The sequence below is a fragment of the Solea solea genome, chromosome 21 (genome assembly GCF_958295425.1).
Source record: "Solea solea chromosome 21, fSolSol10.1, whole genome shotgun sequence".
NCBI classification, from domain to species: domain Eukaryota; kingdom Metazoa; phylum Chordata; class Actinopteri; order Pleuronectiformes; family Soleidae; genus Solea; species Solea solea.
In genome coordinates, this window is record NC_081154.1 from 10,937,499 (window position 1) to 10,957,063 (window position 19,565).

Below are 19,565 nucleotides of genomic sequence, written 5' to 3' on the forward strand. Positions count from 1 at the left end.
AGTTACTGGCTCTCAGGAGGACAACAAACGGACTGAGGCACAACATCCCAGCGGAGCTGCGGAGGAGCTACCGGGGCTGTAAGGCTGGTGCCAAGCTAAAGGCTAGGCTAGCGGAGAACCGGAGGCGCTTCAAACCATCGCTTCCCTCCGTGATTATGGGGAACGTCAATTCGCTGCCGAATAAGATGGACGAGCTGGCCGCTTTGGAGAACCAGCGGATCTATCGGGAGTGCAGCTTGTTCATCCTGACGGAGACATGGCTAACCGACAGCATACCGGATGCTAACGTGGACCTGCGGGGATTTACTGCGGTGAGAGCCGACAGGAACGCGGAGGCATGCGGCAAATGCAGAGGTGGGGGGCTCATCATTTACGTCAACAACCGATGGTGTAACCCCGGCCATGTCACCGTGAAGGCGGCTTTGTGTGACCCGAATCTGGAGCTGCTTGCCGTTAGCCTGCGGCCATACTATCTGCCGAGGGAGTTCAGTCACGTGATCGCCCTGTGTGTTTACATTCCTCCGGAGGTCAAGGCGCAGGCTAAAGCAGACGCTGCTTGTGATGAGATTCTTAAAGTCACAGCACGGCTGCAGAGGCAACATCCTGAAGCCTTCATAATTATTTCTGGAGACTTTAATAATGTCACCCTGGACTCTACCCTGGCTGCTTTTCACCAGGTTGTCAACTGCCCGACCAGGAAGAATAGGATGATTGACTTACTGTATACCAACGTTAAGGAAGCATACAGAGTCACCGCCCTACCCCCACTGGGAAAGTCAGACCACAACCTGGTGTACATACAGCCCCAATACACCCCCCTGGTCAAAAGGCAGGCTGTCACCACTCGCTCCATCAGGAGATGGACTCCTGAAGCTGAGGAGGCACTGAGAGACTGTTTTGATATCACGGACTGGGATGTGTTGCTGGGTGAGCATGTTGAGGACATTGAGGGGATGACTCACTGTCTCACAGACTATCTCAACTTCTGTGCAGACGTGGTCGCCCCCACCAAGACTGTTCGGTGTTATCCTAATAACAAACCATGGGTAACACAGGAAGTCAAGGCCGTCCTCAACAAGAAGAAGAAGGCCTTCAGGACTAATGACAGAGAGGAGATGAAAGCAGCACAGCGGGAGGTGAAACTCTGCCTGAGGGAGGCAAAGGATTCCTACAGGAGGAAAGTGGAGCAGAAACTGAGGGATAACAACATGAGGGAGGTCTGGGAAGGTGTCAAAACCATCACAGGCCACAAAGCCAAACCCAGGACAGAGGGGGGAGGAGTGGAGAGGGCAAACAATCTGAATACCTTCTTCAATAGATTCAGCCACTCCACCCCACCTCCCACCCTCACTGCGGCCCTCACTGAAGCCTGCTCCCCTCCCCCTCCCAGCACATCCCCACCCAGGTGGCACAGCGGAACCTTCCCCTCCTCCTCCCCTCCTGCGACCACAGCCACCCCCCAACCTGCCCTCCCACTCCCACCTCTCTCTGACACCAGCCATCCCCCCCCCCTTCCCTCCTCTCAGCCACCTCCCTGCTTCACAGCTGATCAGGTGAGGGGAGAACTAAGGAAGCTCCGGCCCCGGAAAGCAGCAGGACCAGACCAGGTGTGTCCACGGCTCCTCAAAACCTGTGCTGCAGAACTCGGGGAGCCACTCCAACGGGTTTTCAACCTGAGCCTACAACTCGGGAGAGTGCCCACCCTCTGGAAGACATCATGCATCGTTCCAGTTCCAAAAAAGAACCGGCCCAGCGAGCTGAATGACTTCAGACCGGTGGCACTTACTTCACATCTGATGAAGACTCTGGAGCGGCTCTTCCTCAACCTCCTCAGGCCTCAGGTACAGCACGCTGAGGACACCCTACAGTTTGCCTATCGGGCAGAGGTCAGTGTAGATGATGCCATTCTCTACCTCCTACACCGAGCCCACTCGCATCTGGACAAGGGAAGTGGCACAGTCAGGATCCTCTTTTTGGACTTTTCGAGTGCCTTCAACACCATCCAGCCCCTTGTACTAAAAGAAAAACTCACCAGAATGCGAGTGGACCCCTGCCTGGTTGCTTGGATTTCCAGCTACCTCACAGACAGACCACAGTATGTCAGGCTGAAGGACATCACGTCTGACACGGTGGTCAGCAACATCGGAGCTCCTCAGGGGACTGTGCTGTCTCCCATCCTCTTCACTCTGTACACTGCAGACTTCTGCTACAACTCGGAAACGTGTCACATCCAGAAGTTCGCAGACGACACGGCCATCATGGGGTGTATCAGAGACAATGAAGAGGAAGAGGAATATAGGAGCCTGGTGAGGAACTTTGTTGTCTGGTGCCACATCAATAACCTGCAGCTCAACACCTCTAAGACCAAGGAACTGGTCATCGACTTCAGGAGGGACAGACCCAGTTCGAGACCAGTTCTAATAGGAGCAGAGGAGGTGGAGGTCGTTCAGACCTACAAATATCTTGGGCTGTGGCTGGACAACAAGCTGGACTGGACAAGCAACACAAGGCATCTGTACAAGAAGGCCCAGAGCAGGTTGTACTTCCTGAGGAGGCTACGATCCTTTAACATCTGCAAAAAGCTCCTGTGGATGTTCTACCAGTCCGTGGTTGCCAGTGTTCTCTCCTACGCCGTGGTTTGCTGGGGCGGGAGCACAACTAAGGCAGACTTCCACAGACTGGAAAAACTCATCAGGCGGGCCGGCTCGGTAGTAGGAATGAGGCTGGACCCTCTGGTGACAGTGGCAGAGAGAAAAACTGTGGACAAACTGCTGAGCATCCTGGACAATGCCAGCCACCCTCTGCACACTGTCATCAGCAGCCAGAGGAGCCACAGAAGCCTCAGCAACAGGCTGCTCCTCCCAAAATACAGGACCAACAGGCTGGGGGACTCGTTTGTCCCCCGGGCCATCAAACTGTACAACTCCTCACTGGGGGGGAGGAGGGCAAACAAGCAAACAAAAAATAAAAAAACCGGTACGAACTAAACAAACAACAACCACAACAATAACATAATGTGCAATAAAACCATAGACATGTGCAATAAAACCCTGGGCATTACGGGGTAACTCTAGGTGTGTGTGTACCTATACCTATGTGTGTGTGTATATATATATATATATATATGTATATATGTGTGTATATGTATGTATGTATGTGTATGTATGCATATATAAGTATATGTGTATTTATATGTATGTATGTGTGCGTATGTATGCATGTATCTGTGTATGTATGTATATATATATATACATTGGTTGTGTGTATGTAGGTATACATACATATATATAGCATGGGTCACTTTCATTTTTATATTTTTATTTTTATTTTTATTCTTATCTTATTTTATTCTATTCTCTATTTTTAACAGTGCTGTGTATGGATGCTGGAGCTGTTAATTTCCCCGAGGGAACCTCCCAAAGGGATTAATAAAGTCGTCTGTCTGTCTGTCTGTCTGTCTGTCTGTACAAGCAGAAAATGCTATAAAAAGCCAACATAGCAATGCTCAAACCATTAACAAAACGTGACATGTGCATATTGTAAAGTAAATTAAGCCATGACTTAATTAAAGTATGTTCCTGACACAGAAGACCGACACTTTTATTCGTGGAATATATTCTACTTTGCACATAACATTAACAACATTGTGTACATAAACAATTATTTGCCAAACACCACGAAGTAGCAGTGCAGTGAGCATACGGTCGAGAACACCACTCACAAAACATAGCATGCCATTTTTAATAGGAAATGCACACTTCAAATAACAGGAGGAGGAGACAAGTAAAACAAAACACCAGGAGATACGCGTCAGAAGCACTAACATGATCAACATTTGATCGGCATGATCACAGACGGTCGTATTGATCAGCTGCAGGTGCCTTTGGTTTAAACCTAAAGCTGCAAAGCATGTTAAAACTTCACTGTCCTCTCAGAGAGCTGTGCTTTTAAGGAGGGTTTGTTTCAACTGAGCCACCGTTCATGTAGAATTTAAATTATCCATCCATCCATTTTCTACTGCTTTATCCTCTCACACTTACAATTTAGAGTGTCCAATTTACCTAATCCCCAAATCTGCATGTTTTTGGGCTGTGGGAGGAAACTGGAGAACCCGGAGGAAACCCACTCACACACAGGGAGAACATGCAAACTCCATGCAGAAAGACCCTTGTTTCTGACCGGGTCGCAAAACCTGGGTCATCTTGCTGCAAAGGCAGGAGTCACTTAAATTATTTTATAATTAAAAAGTTAATAATAGTTATTATAATTAATAGCATTGCAGCATTGTAATAGTTTTATTGGTATTGTTTGGGGGTCCACTAATGGTGGAGTTGTGGTGTCGCAGGTGAGAGAGTCACTCATTCATGTCTCTATTATTATTATGATTACCGCTATGCATAGTTCCACTTCAAAAAGAGGACAGTTAAAAACACACTGACCATTATAACATAGGAAATGAAGAAGACTTTGTTGACCCTTTTAGCCACTCTGGTCCAGTAGCCGGACTTGTAGTCTACCTTTCTGTTGCCCAGGAGCAGAGTCAGAGTTTTTTCCATCTCCCTCAGCTCAGCTGAAACCTTCTCCAAGACACGGCTCTCCCCCACCAGCCTGGTGCTGCTGTTGTGCTGCGAAAAGAGGTTTTAGTAGACTTGTTGATACAGTTGTGTACGGAAGAAGCCACTTATGTTTGACATTTGTTTCCTTTGTGATGAGAATAAAAGTACAATTCAAACCTCTATGGCCATACTCTGCAGCTCGGCTGGGGTTTCGGCAGCAACATTGTAGATACACCCATTCTCAGTCCAATCTTGCATCTCTGAAACAACCGTTTTTTTTGTAGGAAATCAAACAATTAAAAAGCAAGTTTAAAAAAGTTTGGTATTTACAAAAATACTAATGAATTATATAATGTTATAAGAGACTGATGAAACTTAGTCTACAGATCATCGCAAACTCTCCGTGGTTGGTGATTCAGGCAGAAGCAGAATATACATTGGCTTCCTCTGAGATGAGGTTCCACTTCTGACAAGCACACCATCATTTTTCATTCATTCATTCGTCGTCTCCTCTCTGCAGCTTTGGCCCCATCTTCTTGCATCACTTCTCTCTCTCTCTCTCTCTTTGCTAAACGTTTGTTTGTTAAATTTCCTTCACACGGTATGATTAAAACCGGTTAAACACTGCCACACCCGGCGTAGTGATACAGGCCTGTAAATAGTGCCAAATTGATAGCGTGTTCTGACAGAGTACGGTTTTATTGTTCAACTGTGTTAAGATAACATATGCATGCTTGGTTCGAAACATGTTCGTTTTGTGACCCTGGTTCTCTGGAACTACATTTCTCCGCTCGTAACCGGGGAAAGATGACCAAACCGGAGTTTGTAGGTCTCTGATCGAAATGAGTCTCTGCAACCACAATGTCTATTTGAATACCTTGGGTGTCATAAAGAGAACACTATATAGAACACACTATTTGTTAAGATGTGTAAATATCAGTACATTTGTTACTGGTGAAGAGTAACTGAAGATGTCACACAACGAAAAAAGCACTTTCAGGATGAGTTTCTCTTTGGACTGATGCAGCTGCAGCTCTAAACTTCTATCAAATCATACTACAATTTGTGAACATTATCTCTGCAAAGGTTGACTTTGATCAAGTGACGCAAAACAAAAGTAGAGAGGTTTTAGTACAGGACGAACAAGCAAGGTCTCATTTGGCACATTTTGCCACCATCTGTGCCGGCATGGGACAGGCTGCTGCATATGGAGATTGTAACGCTTCCCCCAGGGTCCTAATGTCCATTTGAGATGCCTGGAATTATTTCAGTGTAACACAGGAAGTCCGTCTGACCAGATATGGCGTTGTTCTCGCAGTAATATCAACTTTTGACGGATAAACTTCAAAAGAGCAATTTTACAGCAGTCGTTCGGCGAAGCGATTTCTGTTGTCTTTATTCTGTGGCGTTTGATCTCTCTGGTGCTTTGGTGCAGAGTGCTGTGATTTATATCCTCAGAATCCGTGGAATTTCTGCTTTCATTCGAGGTCTATGTTGTGTGTTCTGGATAAAGTGTCGTCGCGTTGGATCCAGAAATGTGGCCAGTGAGTTGACAGCGGTGCCGTACAGAGTTTGATGTGTAGTAATTCATTTAGTTGTTATTTGAGCTGTGTTTATCACATCTAAAATATTTATAGTAGCAACGTCACTTTATTCTGTCATGTTTAGTGCAGTAGTCCACTGTTATTCACTCAGTGCTTATCTGAGTACCCCAGTTGGGGGACTTTTGGGTTTAAAATCCAAACTATATCTTTTAACGATTGTATAATTTGTGATGTAAGTAGAGTACATTCTGAGAACTACAGCTAATAACTGTCAAATCTGACAAACTAACCATGCAGGTCTCAAGTGCTAAGTTTAAACTTTGAATCATACAAGCCACAACTCCAGCTAATGCAAGCCACCATGTCTGGGTTTGTGTGATCTAATTTATTACATATCCAGCTATAAAAAGCCGTGGCCCAAGTGTTAATAGGTTTATTTACTGAGACTACACACTTTGCCTCTGCTGTGTTTACATCAGGCTTCAAATTATTCACACTCTGCCTTTGTATTCTTCCCAACTTACATCATTAATTACCAAACTACTGCCAGCACCTTTGCATGATGTATGCCTAGGTGACCATGCACTAACCCCATCACTCTGCAGCCCAGTTGCTAAAACCATTTATCCCGTCAAACTGACGGACATCTGTTTTGTTGTTGTTGTTGTTGCAGCCAACTTGCTTCACTAGTGCAATGTTGCTGTTGTGCTTCTACATTGCCTCCACCACATAATAAGTCATGTGGCGATCACAGTTGCGATACACTAATTTGTCATGAATGAAACAGACTGTGGAATTTACATTAAAAGGTTAAGAATTGCAGCTTTAAAGCTGGCACAGATTTGGTGCATGTGGCACATTTTCTAACAGCTAACGTCTACATGAGGACACTTCAACAGCTGGTGAAAGTGGCTCCTGGTCTCACCTGCATGAAAGTTGTCAAAGTTGACTCTACCCTGCCTGTTACAGTCCCCACTGAACCTTTGGTCTTTATCTGTCTCGTCGTCATGCTGCATGTTGTCTTTTTCCGTCAGATACATCATCAGAATCGTCTCCAGGAGGCTGAGCATCATCAAAGCAAAGATCCCAATGCAGTAGATCGCTGATGGGAGCAGACACCATTATTATTAGTATTGTAGATCAATAACTACACACTGGACCAGTATGTGCTGTTACGGATATGTAGTATTACACTGGATTCACATGTATGTGTGGTGTCAGTGCTGAGCAGAGCAGTGTCTGTCGTGGCTAACGACATAGCAGGAGTTGCTAATGTTGCTTAAGTGCGAGTGCACCCACCAAACTTCATGTCTTCTTGTGGCGGCGCTGCTCAAATGAATGAAGGAAGGTTACTTGGGTGGAAGTTTCTCTGGCTGAAGAAAAGGGAGTTTACAGCAGGATAATCGCAGAGAAAGCTATGTTAAGAGATGCTCCATCCATGTTCAATAGACTTTGTGCACTTTGTTCTCTATGTTGAGAATAATAGAGAAATCCTGCACATATCACAGACGTTTTGTTTTCTTCAGTTAAACAGATATTGAGACATATCGCTATATGATTGTCTTGCAATATATTGATTATCACAGAATTGTTGTTTCGTGATATTATTGGTATCGTGGACCGTGTATTGCGTGAAGTACACATTCTCCACCACACGTGTGAATCCAGTGTAAGTAGACTATTAACAGTGGACTTCTTTACCTATGAGGGGGATACTGTTTGACGAGGAAGGCAAAATATCATTCAGAATGAGCTGTAACACAGTGATTGCGAGCAGCACCGTGACCTGGAAGCTCAGCTTCTCACCGCTGCTGTCTGAGATCAGAAATGAGGCCATGTCCAGGCACAGGAAGAACAAGATGGGTAGTATGAAGTTGACAATGTAGAGGGCCGACCTCCTCTTCATGTTGATCTGTCAAATGATGTTTAAGGTTCAGATGCTACAGCTGAAAAATCACAACTGAAAAGAACCTTTCCTGTCACAACAAAGTACAGTTTAAATTAACTATACTGTAAGAAAAACGGTCACATTTTAACTTGTGTGAAAAACGAGTGAGAATGACCTCAAGAAAAGCAGCAGAAACATGCTGACAGATTATTGTATATTAGGAAAAGAGATGAAGGGAAAAAGGAAAAGTACATGCTGAAACTTACATGCTCAAATTATTACCATAACAGCACTTAAAGCTAGGGACTGATGATTTGCTAGTTTCTCTTTTGTCTTATACATACAGTGTAAACAATGATGTCTTGGCTGAGTAAATCACTGGCATTGATGGTGGTGACTTTCATGTTGATGAACAGCCATTCATATTGAGTCCGCATCACCTCTCGAGACCACTCTGTAGCCTCTGAGGAATTGTCACTTGCAAGGAGTCGGATGTCCTTGGCTGAGGAGGGGGATAAATTAGTGATTAGTTTAAATAACAAATAAATAGATGATAAATTGATAAAAAGCTGGGTTGATGGCAGAGCCAGAAGGAACAACGCAAAAACCCAACAGAAAGTGCACATTTGCCTAAAAGCCATAGCGGCCATGGCTATCACATAGCAAAAAATAATAAACAAAAGCTTTAGAAAGCATCTTCTTCCCTGAGGACTTCGAAGTAATTACCAAAGAGAGAGAGAGAGAGAGAGAGAGAGAGAGAGAGAGTTGTATATTTTGGAGTCTTGGAGCTGCATTGTGCAGGAACAGCAGCAGCTGTGATTAAAGATGCAGGCAGTTGTTGGAGGCAGTAGGGGAGAGCTTGCTTTTTCTTTGGTGCTCAACTGACGGAGCATGCGTTTTCAATATCGCAATATCGCATTCTTGAGAAGCCAAAACCGTGGTCAATTTTGAAGTTCTACTGAATGGCGGGGTTTATTTTTATGAAGCTGTGTGGCTTTACTAACACGATGTACAGTAGCTGTTGTACGTCTCACTCTGTGTGCAGCACGGGAATGTCATGAACGACACAAAAACAAAACACTTCTATACTGATGATAGTTTGAATGTATAGAATACTAGTTAATATTTAAAAGTCATACACTGCAGCTTAAATCAATAAAATGTTGAGGTTCTCCCACACTATTAGTGGAAATATAGTATTTGAAACTCTCACCAGTATAGATGACAGACTTGAAGGAGAGGTTGCAGCTCTGTATATCAAAAGGAAATTTGTAGATGTGCATCCTGCAGGTGCTGACCAGCACCAGATCGTTCTGGACTTCCACATCACCTTCATTGTTGATGGTGAGATATGGACTTGGAGGTGCTTTGTCCTTCTCTGTCCTGTATGAACAGACACATGTGGACACGGGCACACAGTAACCTATTATGTTAATTTGCTGTTTGGTGACCTAAGAACAGCATAAAAAACTGCTTTGTCACATTTCAAATTAATGTTTATTTTCATAGCAATGTAGAGTATAATATAAGTTAATAGTATAACATCGTAATAATAGTAGTAAATAGTTCTAATATAGTATAGTGTGTGCTTAAAACATGTGTATGGAAAGAGTTAATTGCATTCAAATGCTTCAGCTATTGTGTCTGTGTACTGTATCTACACAAAAACATGACACCCGCCACGACTGTCATGAGTGCTTGTGTGAGTGTAATTGTCTAGACATGAGAATTATTAATTACTGTCAGTTTAGAAAGTCGAGGTCGGCAGTGAACAGTGTGTGCACATGCACTTACTTACATTTCTTCTATAGTGAGATCTGGTTTCCACAGAATCTCAGTGGGAAGAGAAACATTATCAATTCCACAAAACTGACTTGGATTCCAGGAAATGTAGTCATTGTGCCACCTCTGTGGGAGAAAACGCCAATAAATACATTCAAAAAAACAAATGAAAGGGATAATAACAATAATAAGAAAAAAATTCAAAAAATGAATAAAATAGAATAGAACTAACCATGACAGACCAAACGTATGGAATGAATTTTTGTTCTTTCTCAACCTGTGAATGAAATAAAAATAATCCCACAGCCAAAAATGTGTTTAAAAAACAGCAGCATTTCCATCACTGATCATACACATCAGAGAGACTTTATGATTGTTATTAACTTCAGGTTAGCTCATGTTCTCCTTTCATTTCTGCTGCTGCTGCTGCACTTTTTTGTTCCCTCAAAAAAGAAAAAATATTTGATATTGGAGCATCTAAATTTATTTTCTGAACTTTGACGAGCTGTCACGTTTGTGGAATTTGGTCCCCACTAAATCACGCAAATTTGTCAAAATGGTTAGTAAAAACAGTTTCCTGTTGGGGGAAATTTGTTTATTGCCTAACAACTTTAATTACAGCTCCCATTAACTTGTGATGCCAGTGTAGAACAGTGTTTCTTAAACTTTTTCAGACCAAGGACCACTTAACCCATAGAAAAACACTCACGGACCACCTAACTCAAAATAGCCCCAAAACAATATGCCAACTTCAACAGTTCACAACCTCCTAAAATGAACTAGTTGATTTGATATTGAAAACAACACACATATGTCGCAGACAGAAACACTGAAATTAAAACACTGACATTTTAAATTTTAAAACACGGTATGTTGCTTGCTTGTCACCTCGTGGACCATTAGGGGTCGCTCACGGACCACCAGTGGTCCGGGGACCACACTTTGAGAAAGGCTAGTGTAGAGAATAGTGATCATTTGAAACAATCTTTACTTGTTTGATGTTACACTTACCACATCTAGAATTGCATAGAGCAGAACTTCCAGGTGTACCTCTGTGTGGCGTTTGTAGTCTTTGACAGGTCGAGTCATGAAGTAGCGCTCGTTGTGTCTGGTCAAGTTCAGGTGGTCTAAAACATCCTGATAGTTGCAGTTCTCCTGAGAGTTCACCCCATCTGAAGCAACAACACAGACATGCAGGCAGTAATCACCAACGCCCTTCAAAGGACCAGTGTGGAGGATGTAGTGACCAACCGAATCATTTTGTTTAGTTTTTTTGCTTAGATTTATCCAGTCTCGGCTACTGTAAAAACATGGCAACACAAAATGGTGGAGGAAGACCAGCTCCTCCTGTATGACAAAGGGTTCATTCTCAGGTAATAAAACACAAAGAGGCTTATATTTGTGAAGTAAATGACACATTATTTCTCATGTGAGTGCATGCATGTGTGTTCATATTTACCAGAAACTATAAAACTTTGTGTGTTGCTGCTTCTGAAGTTACGATCCAACCATAAAAACCACCAGCTCATAAATATTTGTCGTAATATCCAGCGACTGTGGTCAAAGAGAGGCCATTATGAGATGGGCGTGCAGATTATATTATTGAATCATTTTCGAGTTCAAATGAGGATCTCTGCCTGAGGTCCATGTGATGTCTTAAGCTGTGTATCTGATTGGCTACATATTATTTTATTATACTTACAGCCTCACACAGAATTATACCTTCTCTAAGAAATTTAAATAAACCCATGGCAAATGACAAACACACAGGAGAGCAGCTCTAAAAAAAAACAACAACAAAAACCAGTCAATACAGTTTACATGAACTCAATATTAAGACAAAATAGATACCTATGGCTTTGTGGATTAAACTGCATGCATCATGTTAAAGCTTACCTAAGAGGAAGAGCAGGAGAAGGGAACCAGCCAGCATCATGTCTGCAACACCTGTGAGAGGCAACTGTGCACGCACGCACTGTGTATCACCGTTCTCTCAGTATTGTCGGGAAATCAAACCAAGACTGTCGCAGTGATGGTACCACTGCCTCATACTGTACAAGGGCCAGAAAAGTGAATTATGAAACCTTTGTATTCTGTTTTTTTCCTCTTCAAATAACATTAGCCTAATAGCCATTTGGAGACAGCGTTCACTCCCACAGCAGTCATCACTGCATCTCTGCGGTTTTTCCAGGGGAGAAGAAGAGGCAAAAATGCTCCCGTTGTTGACAAAATGGGCTGTAATGATTGTTTAATGGTAAAAGAAAAATGCAGTGATTGCTGCTCATTTCTTTCTCCTACAAAAATCCCTCACTTCCAGGGAGGAAATACAACTCGTAGCCATTAACAATGACATTATACTATATTATGTATGTGGGTTCATGTAATATTAATAAAACAATAAGAAATAATCAAGCATCAGTAGTTTAAAGTCACTGAGTACAATCATTCCAGTAAGTACTTGTCTGACATGTTGTTTCTTAACTTGATTCATTTTTTTTATGTTCCAGCTATTTCACATGTCACGGCATTTCAGTGGTTAATATCTTATCTGAAGGAACTCTGGAGGATTTTCCTTAAAGTTACAGTGCATATCTTTTGGTGATTTGTTGTTGATTTGTTGAGATCTGTCAGACTTGGTGATTTTACTTCATCATCTGCTTATCTCCCACATGGAGTCCCCCAAAGCTCCATTCTGGGGCTGGGTTTTTTTGTCCTTGTATCTGCTCCCCCAGTTGTCACTTCCTGTGTGCAGCGTGGGAATGTCACCAGTGATAATTTATTTTTTTTATCAGGATTGTGTGGACTCATTTGACAATGTTGTGAATGTAACAGACATGTGTTTGTATATAAACGTTACACTACAGCTTTAAGCAAAATATCTTCTGCAATCCACTTAAACAGGTTTAATTTTACTGTTGATTATTCTTTTTTTTATTATTATTACATTATTCAACAATGGTGTTTAATACTTATAGAGCAGTGAGAACCAAGCTTTGGATGTGCTTTAAATTCCAGACTTCATTTTTGTTGTGGAAAGAAATGCCAGCGTCTCCTCCCACAACACAAACGCATGCACCTTAGGTTTCCTGCCAGCTGGAAACTGGCTGTAGATATGAACAGGAATGCGAATGGTCGTCTCTGTTATATTAGCTCTGAGACGGACTGCAGACGTGTCCAGGCCTCTCAATGTCAGCTGAGACTCCAGCTGCCCTTCAACCTGTAATTTGATGAGTGGAGTAGATGATGATGATTGAAAGAAAGAGAGCTGGCTGTTTTGTCAGAGAGAACTCAATCTGCAAAACGTCTCGCACACCACCTAGTGGTGACACAGAGAAACTGTCAGACGCTCGTTCATTACAGCAGCTTCTTCTGTCGTTCAAAATGCAGCCACACCTAAAAATGGTGATGATCACGATGAATGGGTGAACATCTTCCCTTTGTGTCCTTTTATTACACATGGCATATCAGGCTGGTTTAAAGCCTGAGTGAATGATGAGCCGTGTGGAGAATGAGAACTGAAACAGCACAGGAGGCAAAGATGTATTTGTCTCAATGTAGAGATAATATGGACAACTGCAGTGTAAAAGTGAATATGACAGCAGTGAGGTCAGCAAGTCTGTGTCCTTGTACAATGTCATCACAGTGAAGGATTTGAACAGGAGGCAGAACAATTTCCTCTTTCATCTTTGGCAAATGATTGTCCTGATTTGATTAAATTGGATTTGCTTCATCACTATTACTGTCACAGTGCACTATGGTGCACTTTAACTCTTTTATAACCACATAGGTTACCGCATAGAGAGAAAATGCATCAGTGCATCTATGGATTCGATTTACAATTGAGATCTTTGAGACTCATCACTGGAAGGTAGCTTTATGTGTTATATTTTTATTGTAGTCTGCACATTCCAAAATGACATTGGCTATCAAAGATTCTAGATTATTTTGTCTTTTCTTCAACTTCAACGGCATCCTGGATTATCTATTTTGCAAATTTGAAAAAGCTTAAAAAGGGCATTAATCAGGCCCTACACAGCACAAACAAGCTCAGTTAAATAACATTTAGTAGATTCACAAGTTGGACAACTACAGCACAACATGACCCTCTAAGAATGGAACAGATACACTGACAAATCATATCGAGGGCTTATAATACAGATGCCGAGGTATGACTGTACTGTTTCTAACTGTTCCATTCATAGAAGATGAGGGACAGGAACAGTGACACCGTGGTTAGGTAGAAGATGAAGAAACCCCTGTTGATCCTTGAGGCCCAGCGGCCAGGTCTCCCTCCCTCATCTCTGGAGCTCAGGCACAGATTGACGGTTTTCTGCAGCACCTTCATCTCCTTCAGAATCAACAGCAGCACATGACACTCTCTGGACTGAATGCTTCTGTTGGCCTGCACAAACACAAGCAGCAACATCAAGTCATGTCAGAGTGTGAACACAGCATTAGATGTTGACAAATGTGCTTTAAATTCAAACTATCAGCTCCACACGACTCTCTCTGTGTTTCTCAGCATAGCCCAGCGACAAGTATATAGTTTTATAGTAAAGTATGACTCCTGCAAACTGGTTGGAGTATGATTGAAAACACGAAGAAGAAGAATAGAAGAATAGTCCTTTTTCCGGGAGCGACTTCTACTGCTCAGAAAACCTTGTCTCCGCCCGCCCCTGTGCTCCTGCTGTACACACACAAACACTCCCTCACTCTAGTTTGATAGTTTTGCTTCACACAACCCTACAGGTGAATGACGCGGCACACAAACAACGTTGTATCACACAGACAAATCAACAGTTGTCTAAATAATAGTTTGTATTGGAAAAATAATCTTAACAGATATTGAAAAACATAATCAGTCTGCAAATATACATGAATGAGAAATGAAGTATTATAATGACACCCCATTAGTATCTGTGTATAATCCTGTACCTCTGGAGCCAACGGCAGCACTTCATGCTCGTTCTCGCCTTCTGACACTTTGCAGATGCACGAACAGTGGGTCCATCTTTTCTCAGCTGAAGAAACACAGCAGGTTTGACACAACAATAACCCCATGGACAGAATGATGGTGCATAAAAAAAAAAGCTTTCAGATCTATCTTTCTTTCCAAGGCACATTCTTAGTTCACAGGTAATAAGAAGTAACATGTGGATTTGTTAATGCTTTAAAAATGACATCAAAAAAGTTTTGAATGCCGGCTGTCACCTGCATAAGAGTCGTCAGTGTTGTCTTTTTCTTCTTTTTCCTCTTTGTCCCTGCAGTCATCCTTCAGTCTGCGCTTCTCCAGGGAGGCGGAGTCAAACTCCATTAAGTACGTAACCAAGATCGTCTCGAGCAGACTGAGCAGCATCAGACCAAAAATCACAATGCAATAGGTTGCTGAGAGGAGGAGACAGGCAGCATATGTGCTTCGGTTGGTAAGTGTCATCATTAGTTTAAAGTTTTGGGCAAACAGCTAAAACAAACTTGTTTTTTTATCTTAGAAATACTGCATTTTCCTGTACTTTTTGCCACAATACTATTTAATCTATTGCCTAAATACCCCAATAATTGTCTGCTCATCCGTCTGTTTTATTGGTGCTTCAATTTATGGACCCAAATTGTCAGTTTAAAAACAACCGCTGGGAACAATGTTATATTTCTGTAAATGTTGCATGATTTAAGATTTAATCTGGGAGCTATTTTCTAGCAAGTAAATAGTCCTTGAGTCAAGTTCGGGGTTGTTGTACCTATGAGTGGAGTCTTGTTGGACATGCAAGGAAGGATGTCGTTCAGGATGAGCAGCAGGACAGAGATGGCCAGCAGCACGGTGACCTTGAAGCCCAACTTCTCTCCCCTGCAGTCCGAGATGAAGAAGGAGGCGAGATCCAGACACAGGAAGAACAGGATGGGTAAAAGGAAGTTGATGACGTGGAGGAAGGGCCTTCTCTTTATGGTGAACTAGGAACAAAAAATACATTCCCATGTGTACATCTTACATCTTATGCGGCAACACCTTGCCTTTGAAACACTCGCGATAGTGTTTAATGTAATGTTTATCTTTATGCTCCAATAAATAATGGAGAGCACAAATGAAGTTACTCAATGCCAAAAATAGTGTTCATTTGTGCTCAAACTTTATGCTCAAACATGAGCATAAAGGTGCACACAACTTTTTAATTATCTATCAGGACAATAAATTGGAAAAACCATGAGCACAAAGTAAGTGTTATAGTTCAAAGATCATCTCTTAATTGATGCGTCCAGATAATGGTGAGAGCACAAATTGTGTCATTTAAGAGTGACAATATTGTTTATGTTAATTTAACATAAATAATGCACATTTTAGGAACAAATATGAGCCAACAGATAAGCTTTTGCTTTCACTGAGACAGAAATTTGAAGGAAATGTCCTCAGTGACAGCTCCGATTCTTCTTCATCTAGATTATTGAAGTGCTCACCCTTTCTTATGTTTAATAATCTAAAAAAGATTACATTAACTCATATTTGTTTTGGTCAGGATAACCGTGATGGTAAACCTTTCTATTGTCACATACTGTACCCACCTGTATGTACCTCTGTCTGTTACCTACAGTGTATATGAGCTGTTCCCAGTTTCTGTTGTGGTAGGAAAAATTGTAGCTGTTGATGGACAGTTGGAGGAATTCCCACTCTCCCTGACTCTTTATCAACTCCCGGGAAAACTGAGTGGCCCGGGATGAGTTGGAGGATGGAAGGATTCGGATTTCATCGGCTGTGGTGAGGGGGGGAAAAAAAAGTGACGCTGTGAGTATAAATAACATGGTGGTCACAACTGGGAATAGATTACTGAAGACATATGTGGGCCACAAAGGTTTCAGAGGGCAAAAAACGAAAACTATTTCAAAGAGCTGCAGATGACAACAAAGAAGTGCAAAGAATGACATGCAAAGCGACTATAGAGACACACAACAACTAACTTGTAGTTACTCCATACAATTACAAAGAGAGACCAAACAACCAATCACCTGTATGTATGAATTCTTGTTCTTCTCTTTTAAGGAACAAACAACTATCATAGGTTTTCCTACATGCTAGGAAGTGAAAGGGTGAGGTGTGAGATATTCAGCTACAACATGCAACTTCACCAGTATAGATGTTGTACCTTTTTAAAAAAGGTAACAAAAATCCAAATATAGTTGTTATAGTTCAAAACATTGTGTCAATTACGGTCTCTTAATTTGTGCGTCCAGATAACGGTAAAATATAAGTGACAACATTGTTTATGTTAGTTTAACATACATCATGCACAATTTAAGAACAAAAATGAGCAAATACAACATGCAACTTCACCAATATAGACGTTGCTAAATCGTGAACACTGTAACGACTCTCTCTCACACACACGCACACACACACACTCTCACCAGAGTGTATTGCAGAACCGATGGAGATGTTGCATCTCTGCGTGTCAAAGGGGAACTTGTGGACGTCTAATTTACATGTGCTGACCACATTCATGTCCTCTTCAGAAGTAATTTTCCCATCATAGGACAGGTACATGTGGGGATTCTGAGGGGACTCGTCTTTCCGTGTCCTGACACAACACACACACACACACACACACACACACACACACACACACAGAGGTTTGCACAGCTATTCTTCTTGGGACACTGCATTCATTTGGACAGCCTAAACAAAGCGTCATCCCTAACCTTAACCATTACATCACAATTCAAATCTTAGCCCTAAACCCACCAGAACCAGAAATGAAGAAGGTCCTAAATCTACTATTCGAGATGTGTTTGTTTGTTTGTGAAGACAGCGTTTCACATTATTCATGACGAGCTCTAACAATAGCAAATCTGTTCTAACAACAGATGCATGTTTGCCTTTGGCTGTGTTTTTTGATCTCTGTCAAATTCAATTCCCTTTACAGGAGGTAACATTATCGGCCAGCTGCTTCAACTCACGTAGGAGGAATCCTGCCTGCATCTACTTTCTGATGAAGCCATTTTATTCTTCAAAAAGGTCAGCCCTGCAGGTACATTTAAACACATTTCCCCTACATTGTCTCGCTGTGTTTGTTCGACAGTAATAAACCAAGTCACGTGGCCAACTGTGTATCGCAGTCTCACATCTCATAGATGAAGAGGTCTGGTCTCCACAGCAGGTTTTTGGGAATGGAGATGTGAGTTATTCCACAAAACTGAGCAGGGTCCCAGGAGATGTACTCATTATTCCACATCTGCAAGTGGAAGAAAGACATAAATGATCATATATGACTGACAAACCTTATAATGTACCGTACATTACAGAGTCCATGTGATGGATGGATTAGAGGTTTTTAGGTAGATCAACTCACCACTGTTGCCCAGAGAAAGGGAATGAAAGTTTGTGTTTTCTCGTTCTGTGAACACACACACACACACACACACACACATATAGAGGAACTGATCGGTTACACAGCAGCATTGAACTACACACACACACACACACACACCAACACAGCACAGTGCAGCACCTACCACAGCCAGGATGGCGTAGAGGATGAGGTCCAACTCGACCACAGTGGGGTGTGTGTAGTCCACAACAGGCCGGGTCAACTGAAGCATCGAGTTGTCAAAGGTCAGGTTCAGGTAATCCAGAACATCCTGGTAACTGCACACTTTCTTAGGGGACACCCCATCTACAAGAAAAAAAAACAACACACTCATGACTTTTACAGCTCTGCCTTGTTGACCTTAGTTTTTGCTTTGTTGCGTTACAGTTTTTGAGTATTTATACACGATGTAGGTGTATGCCGCTACTTCAAGATAAAAGATTTACACAACTACACGCTGTAGTGTATGCTGGTGTAAGAACATGATATAGACCTGCTGTTAGTTAAAGAGTCAAAAATAAAGTTCAGAGCTGCATCATAGCAAACGGTTTGCTGCACAGCCGTCAGTCCCTGTGGTCATGGTATAAATAGTGATTCATAATTGAACCACAACACCTTCAATCTTTAAGTTAATCAACAAATTTTAGAAACACATTCAAATAAAATGGTCCCTGCTCTCAAAAATCACGTTCCATAATATGGATGACCACAGGGCGACTCGTGCACATTCATAAGGAGTTATTAGCCATTGAACAAATGTTAATGTACCCCCAAAACATCCTGATATGACAGAAAGGCTTACCTGTGAGGAAGAGCAGGACGAGGAAAACAGCAGGCAACATATCGACAGCTTTGTGTGTTTGTGTGAGGGAGTGTGAGTGTGGGCTTCCAGCCTCTATAGTCGAGTGTGTATCCCCACTCTGCACCCGCTGTCCTTTGGTTTGCACTGATTGAGGGCTGGACACAACCAATGATTTTGTTGCCTCGCTGCCTGAAATGAGAAACCCCTCCCTCAGAGAACAGTATGACCAAACACCATAATTGGCTTATCGAGGAGGTGAGGCGGCAAACAGTATATACTTCAGGCTTTGCTTTGCTTTTGAAGGCAGGTGAGACTGTAGGTGATTGCTTTAAGGGTGAGGGATGCACAATAAAGCTCAGGCTACGGCAGGTGGGGAGGATAAATCCGTCCGAGAGCAGGCGTGATGCGAATTTACAGCTTAGTGAAAACGTATTTGACAGCGGTGGCAAAAAGCAGTGGGTGTAATTTTAGTCACAAAACAGACATTTAGTGAAACACATGAGAAGAGTATGACACATGAGACAATCCTATTAGAAAGGAACTTGATCGCCAAAGTGACTTGTTAATAACATTATGAACACTTTCCTCATTTGAACCCACTCATTTTCATTATGCCTCGTTACGCCGGCAGCTGAGCCCAGG

The 19,565-nt window shown here is 42.4% G+C and overlaps 2 protein-coding genes across 2 annotated transcripts; both read right to left on the reverse strand.

Moving 5' to 3' along the window:
* Positions 1 to 3,469: 3,469 nt before the first annotated feature.
* Positions 3,470 to 11,769, reverse strand: LOC131449037 (5-hydroxytryptamine receptor 3A-like). Its single transcript, XM_058621980.1, has 10 exons — positions 11,667 to 11,769; positions 10,782 to 10,942; positions 10,003 to 10,047; positions 9,787 to 9,896; positions 9,202 to 9,371; positions 8,333 to 8,490; positions 7,802 to 8,012; positions 7,026 to 7,202; positions 4,734 to 4,816; positions 3,470 to 4,625 (listed from the first exon to the last, which is right to left on the reverse strand). The coding sequence occupies exons 1-10, from the start codon at positions 11,704 to 11,706 to the stop codon at positions 4,392 to 4,394; spliced, it is 1,389 nt and encodes a 462-aa protein (XP_058477963.1). The 5' UTR covers positions 11,707 to 11,769; the 3' UTR covers positions 3,470 to 4,391.
* Positions 11,770 to 13,668: 1,899 nt separating this feature from the next.
* LOC131448053 (5-hydroxytryptamine receptor 3A-like) lies at positions 13,669 to 19,103 on the reverse strand. Its single transcript, XM_058620122.1, has 10 exons — positions 18,924 to 19,103; positions 18,267 to 18,427; positions 18,104 to 18,148; positions 17,877 to 17,986; positions 17,163 to 17,332; positions 16,350 to 16,510; positions 15,506 to 15,716; positions 14,982 to 15,155; positions 14,706 to 14,791; positions 13,669 to 14,172 (listed from the first exon to the last, which is right to left on the reverse strand). The coding sequence occupies exons 1-10, from the start codon at positions 18,961 to 18,963 to the stop codon at positions 13,954 to 13,956; spliced, it is 1,377 nt and encodes a 458-aa protein (XP_058476105.1). The 5' UTR covers positions 18,964 to 19,103; the 3' UTR covers positions 13,669 to 13,953.
* Positions 19,104 to 19,565: the final 462 nt, after the last annotated feature.

What these genes read in the sequence shown, in the direction of transcription:
- LOC131449037 (XM_058621980.1), bottom strand. Translation starts at nt 11,706, where the DNA reads ATGATGCTGGCTGGTTCCCTTCTCCTGCTCTTCCTCTTAG. An exon ending in TCTCCTGCTCTTCCTCTTAG is followed by an intron (nt 10,943 to 11,666) that starts GTAAGCTTTAAC and finishes TTGTTGCTTCAG; the next exon opens with ATGGGGTGAACTCTCAGGAG. An exon ending in CATACGTTTGGTCTGTCATG is followed by an intron (nt 9,897 to 10,002) that starts GTTAGTTCTATT and finishes TTTCTCCCACAG; the next exon opens with AGGTGGCACAATGACTACAT.
- LOC131448053 (XM_058620122.1), bottom strand. Translation starts at nt 18,963, where the DNA reads ATGTTGCCTGCTGTTTTCCTCGTCCTGCTCTTCCTCACAG. An exon ending in CCTTTCTCTGGGCAACAGTG is followed by an intron (nt 17,987 to 18,103) that starts GTGAGTTGATCT and finishes TTCCACTTGCAG; the next exon opens with ATGTGGAATAATGAGTACAT. An exon ending in TGCTGCCGTTGGCTCCAGAG is followed by an intron (nt 14,173 to 14,705) that starts GTACAGGATTAT and finishes GTGTTTGTGCAG; the next exon opens with GCCAACAGAAGCATTCAGTC.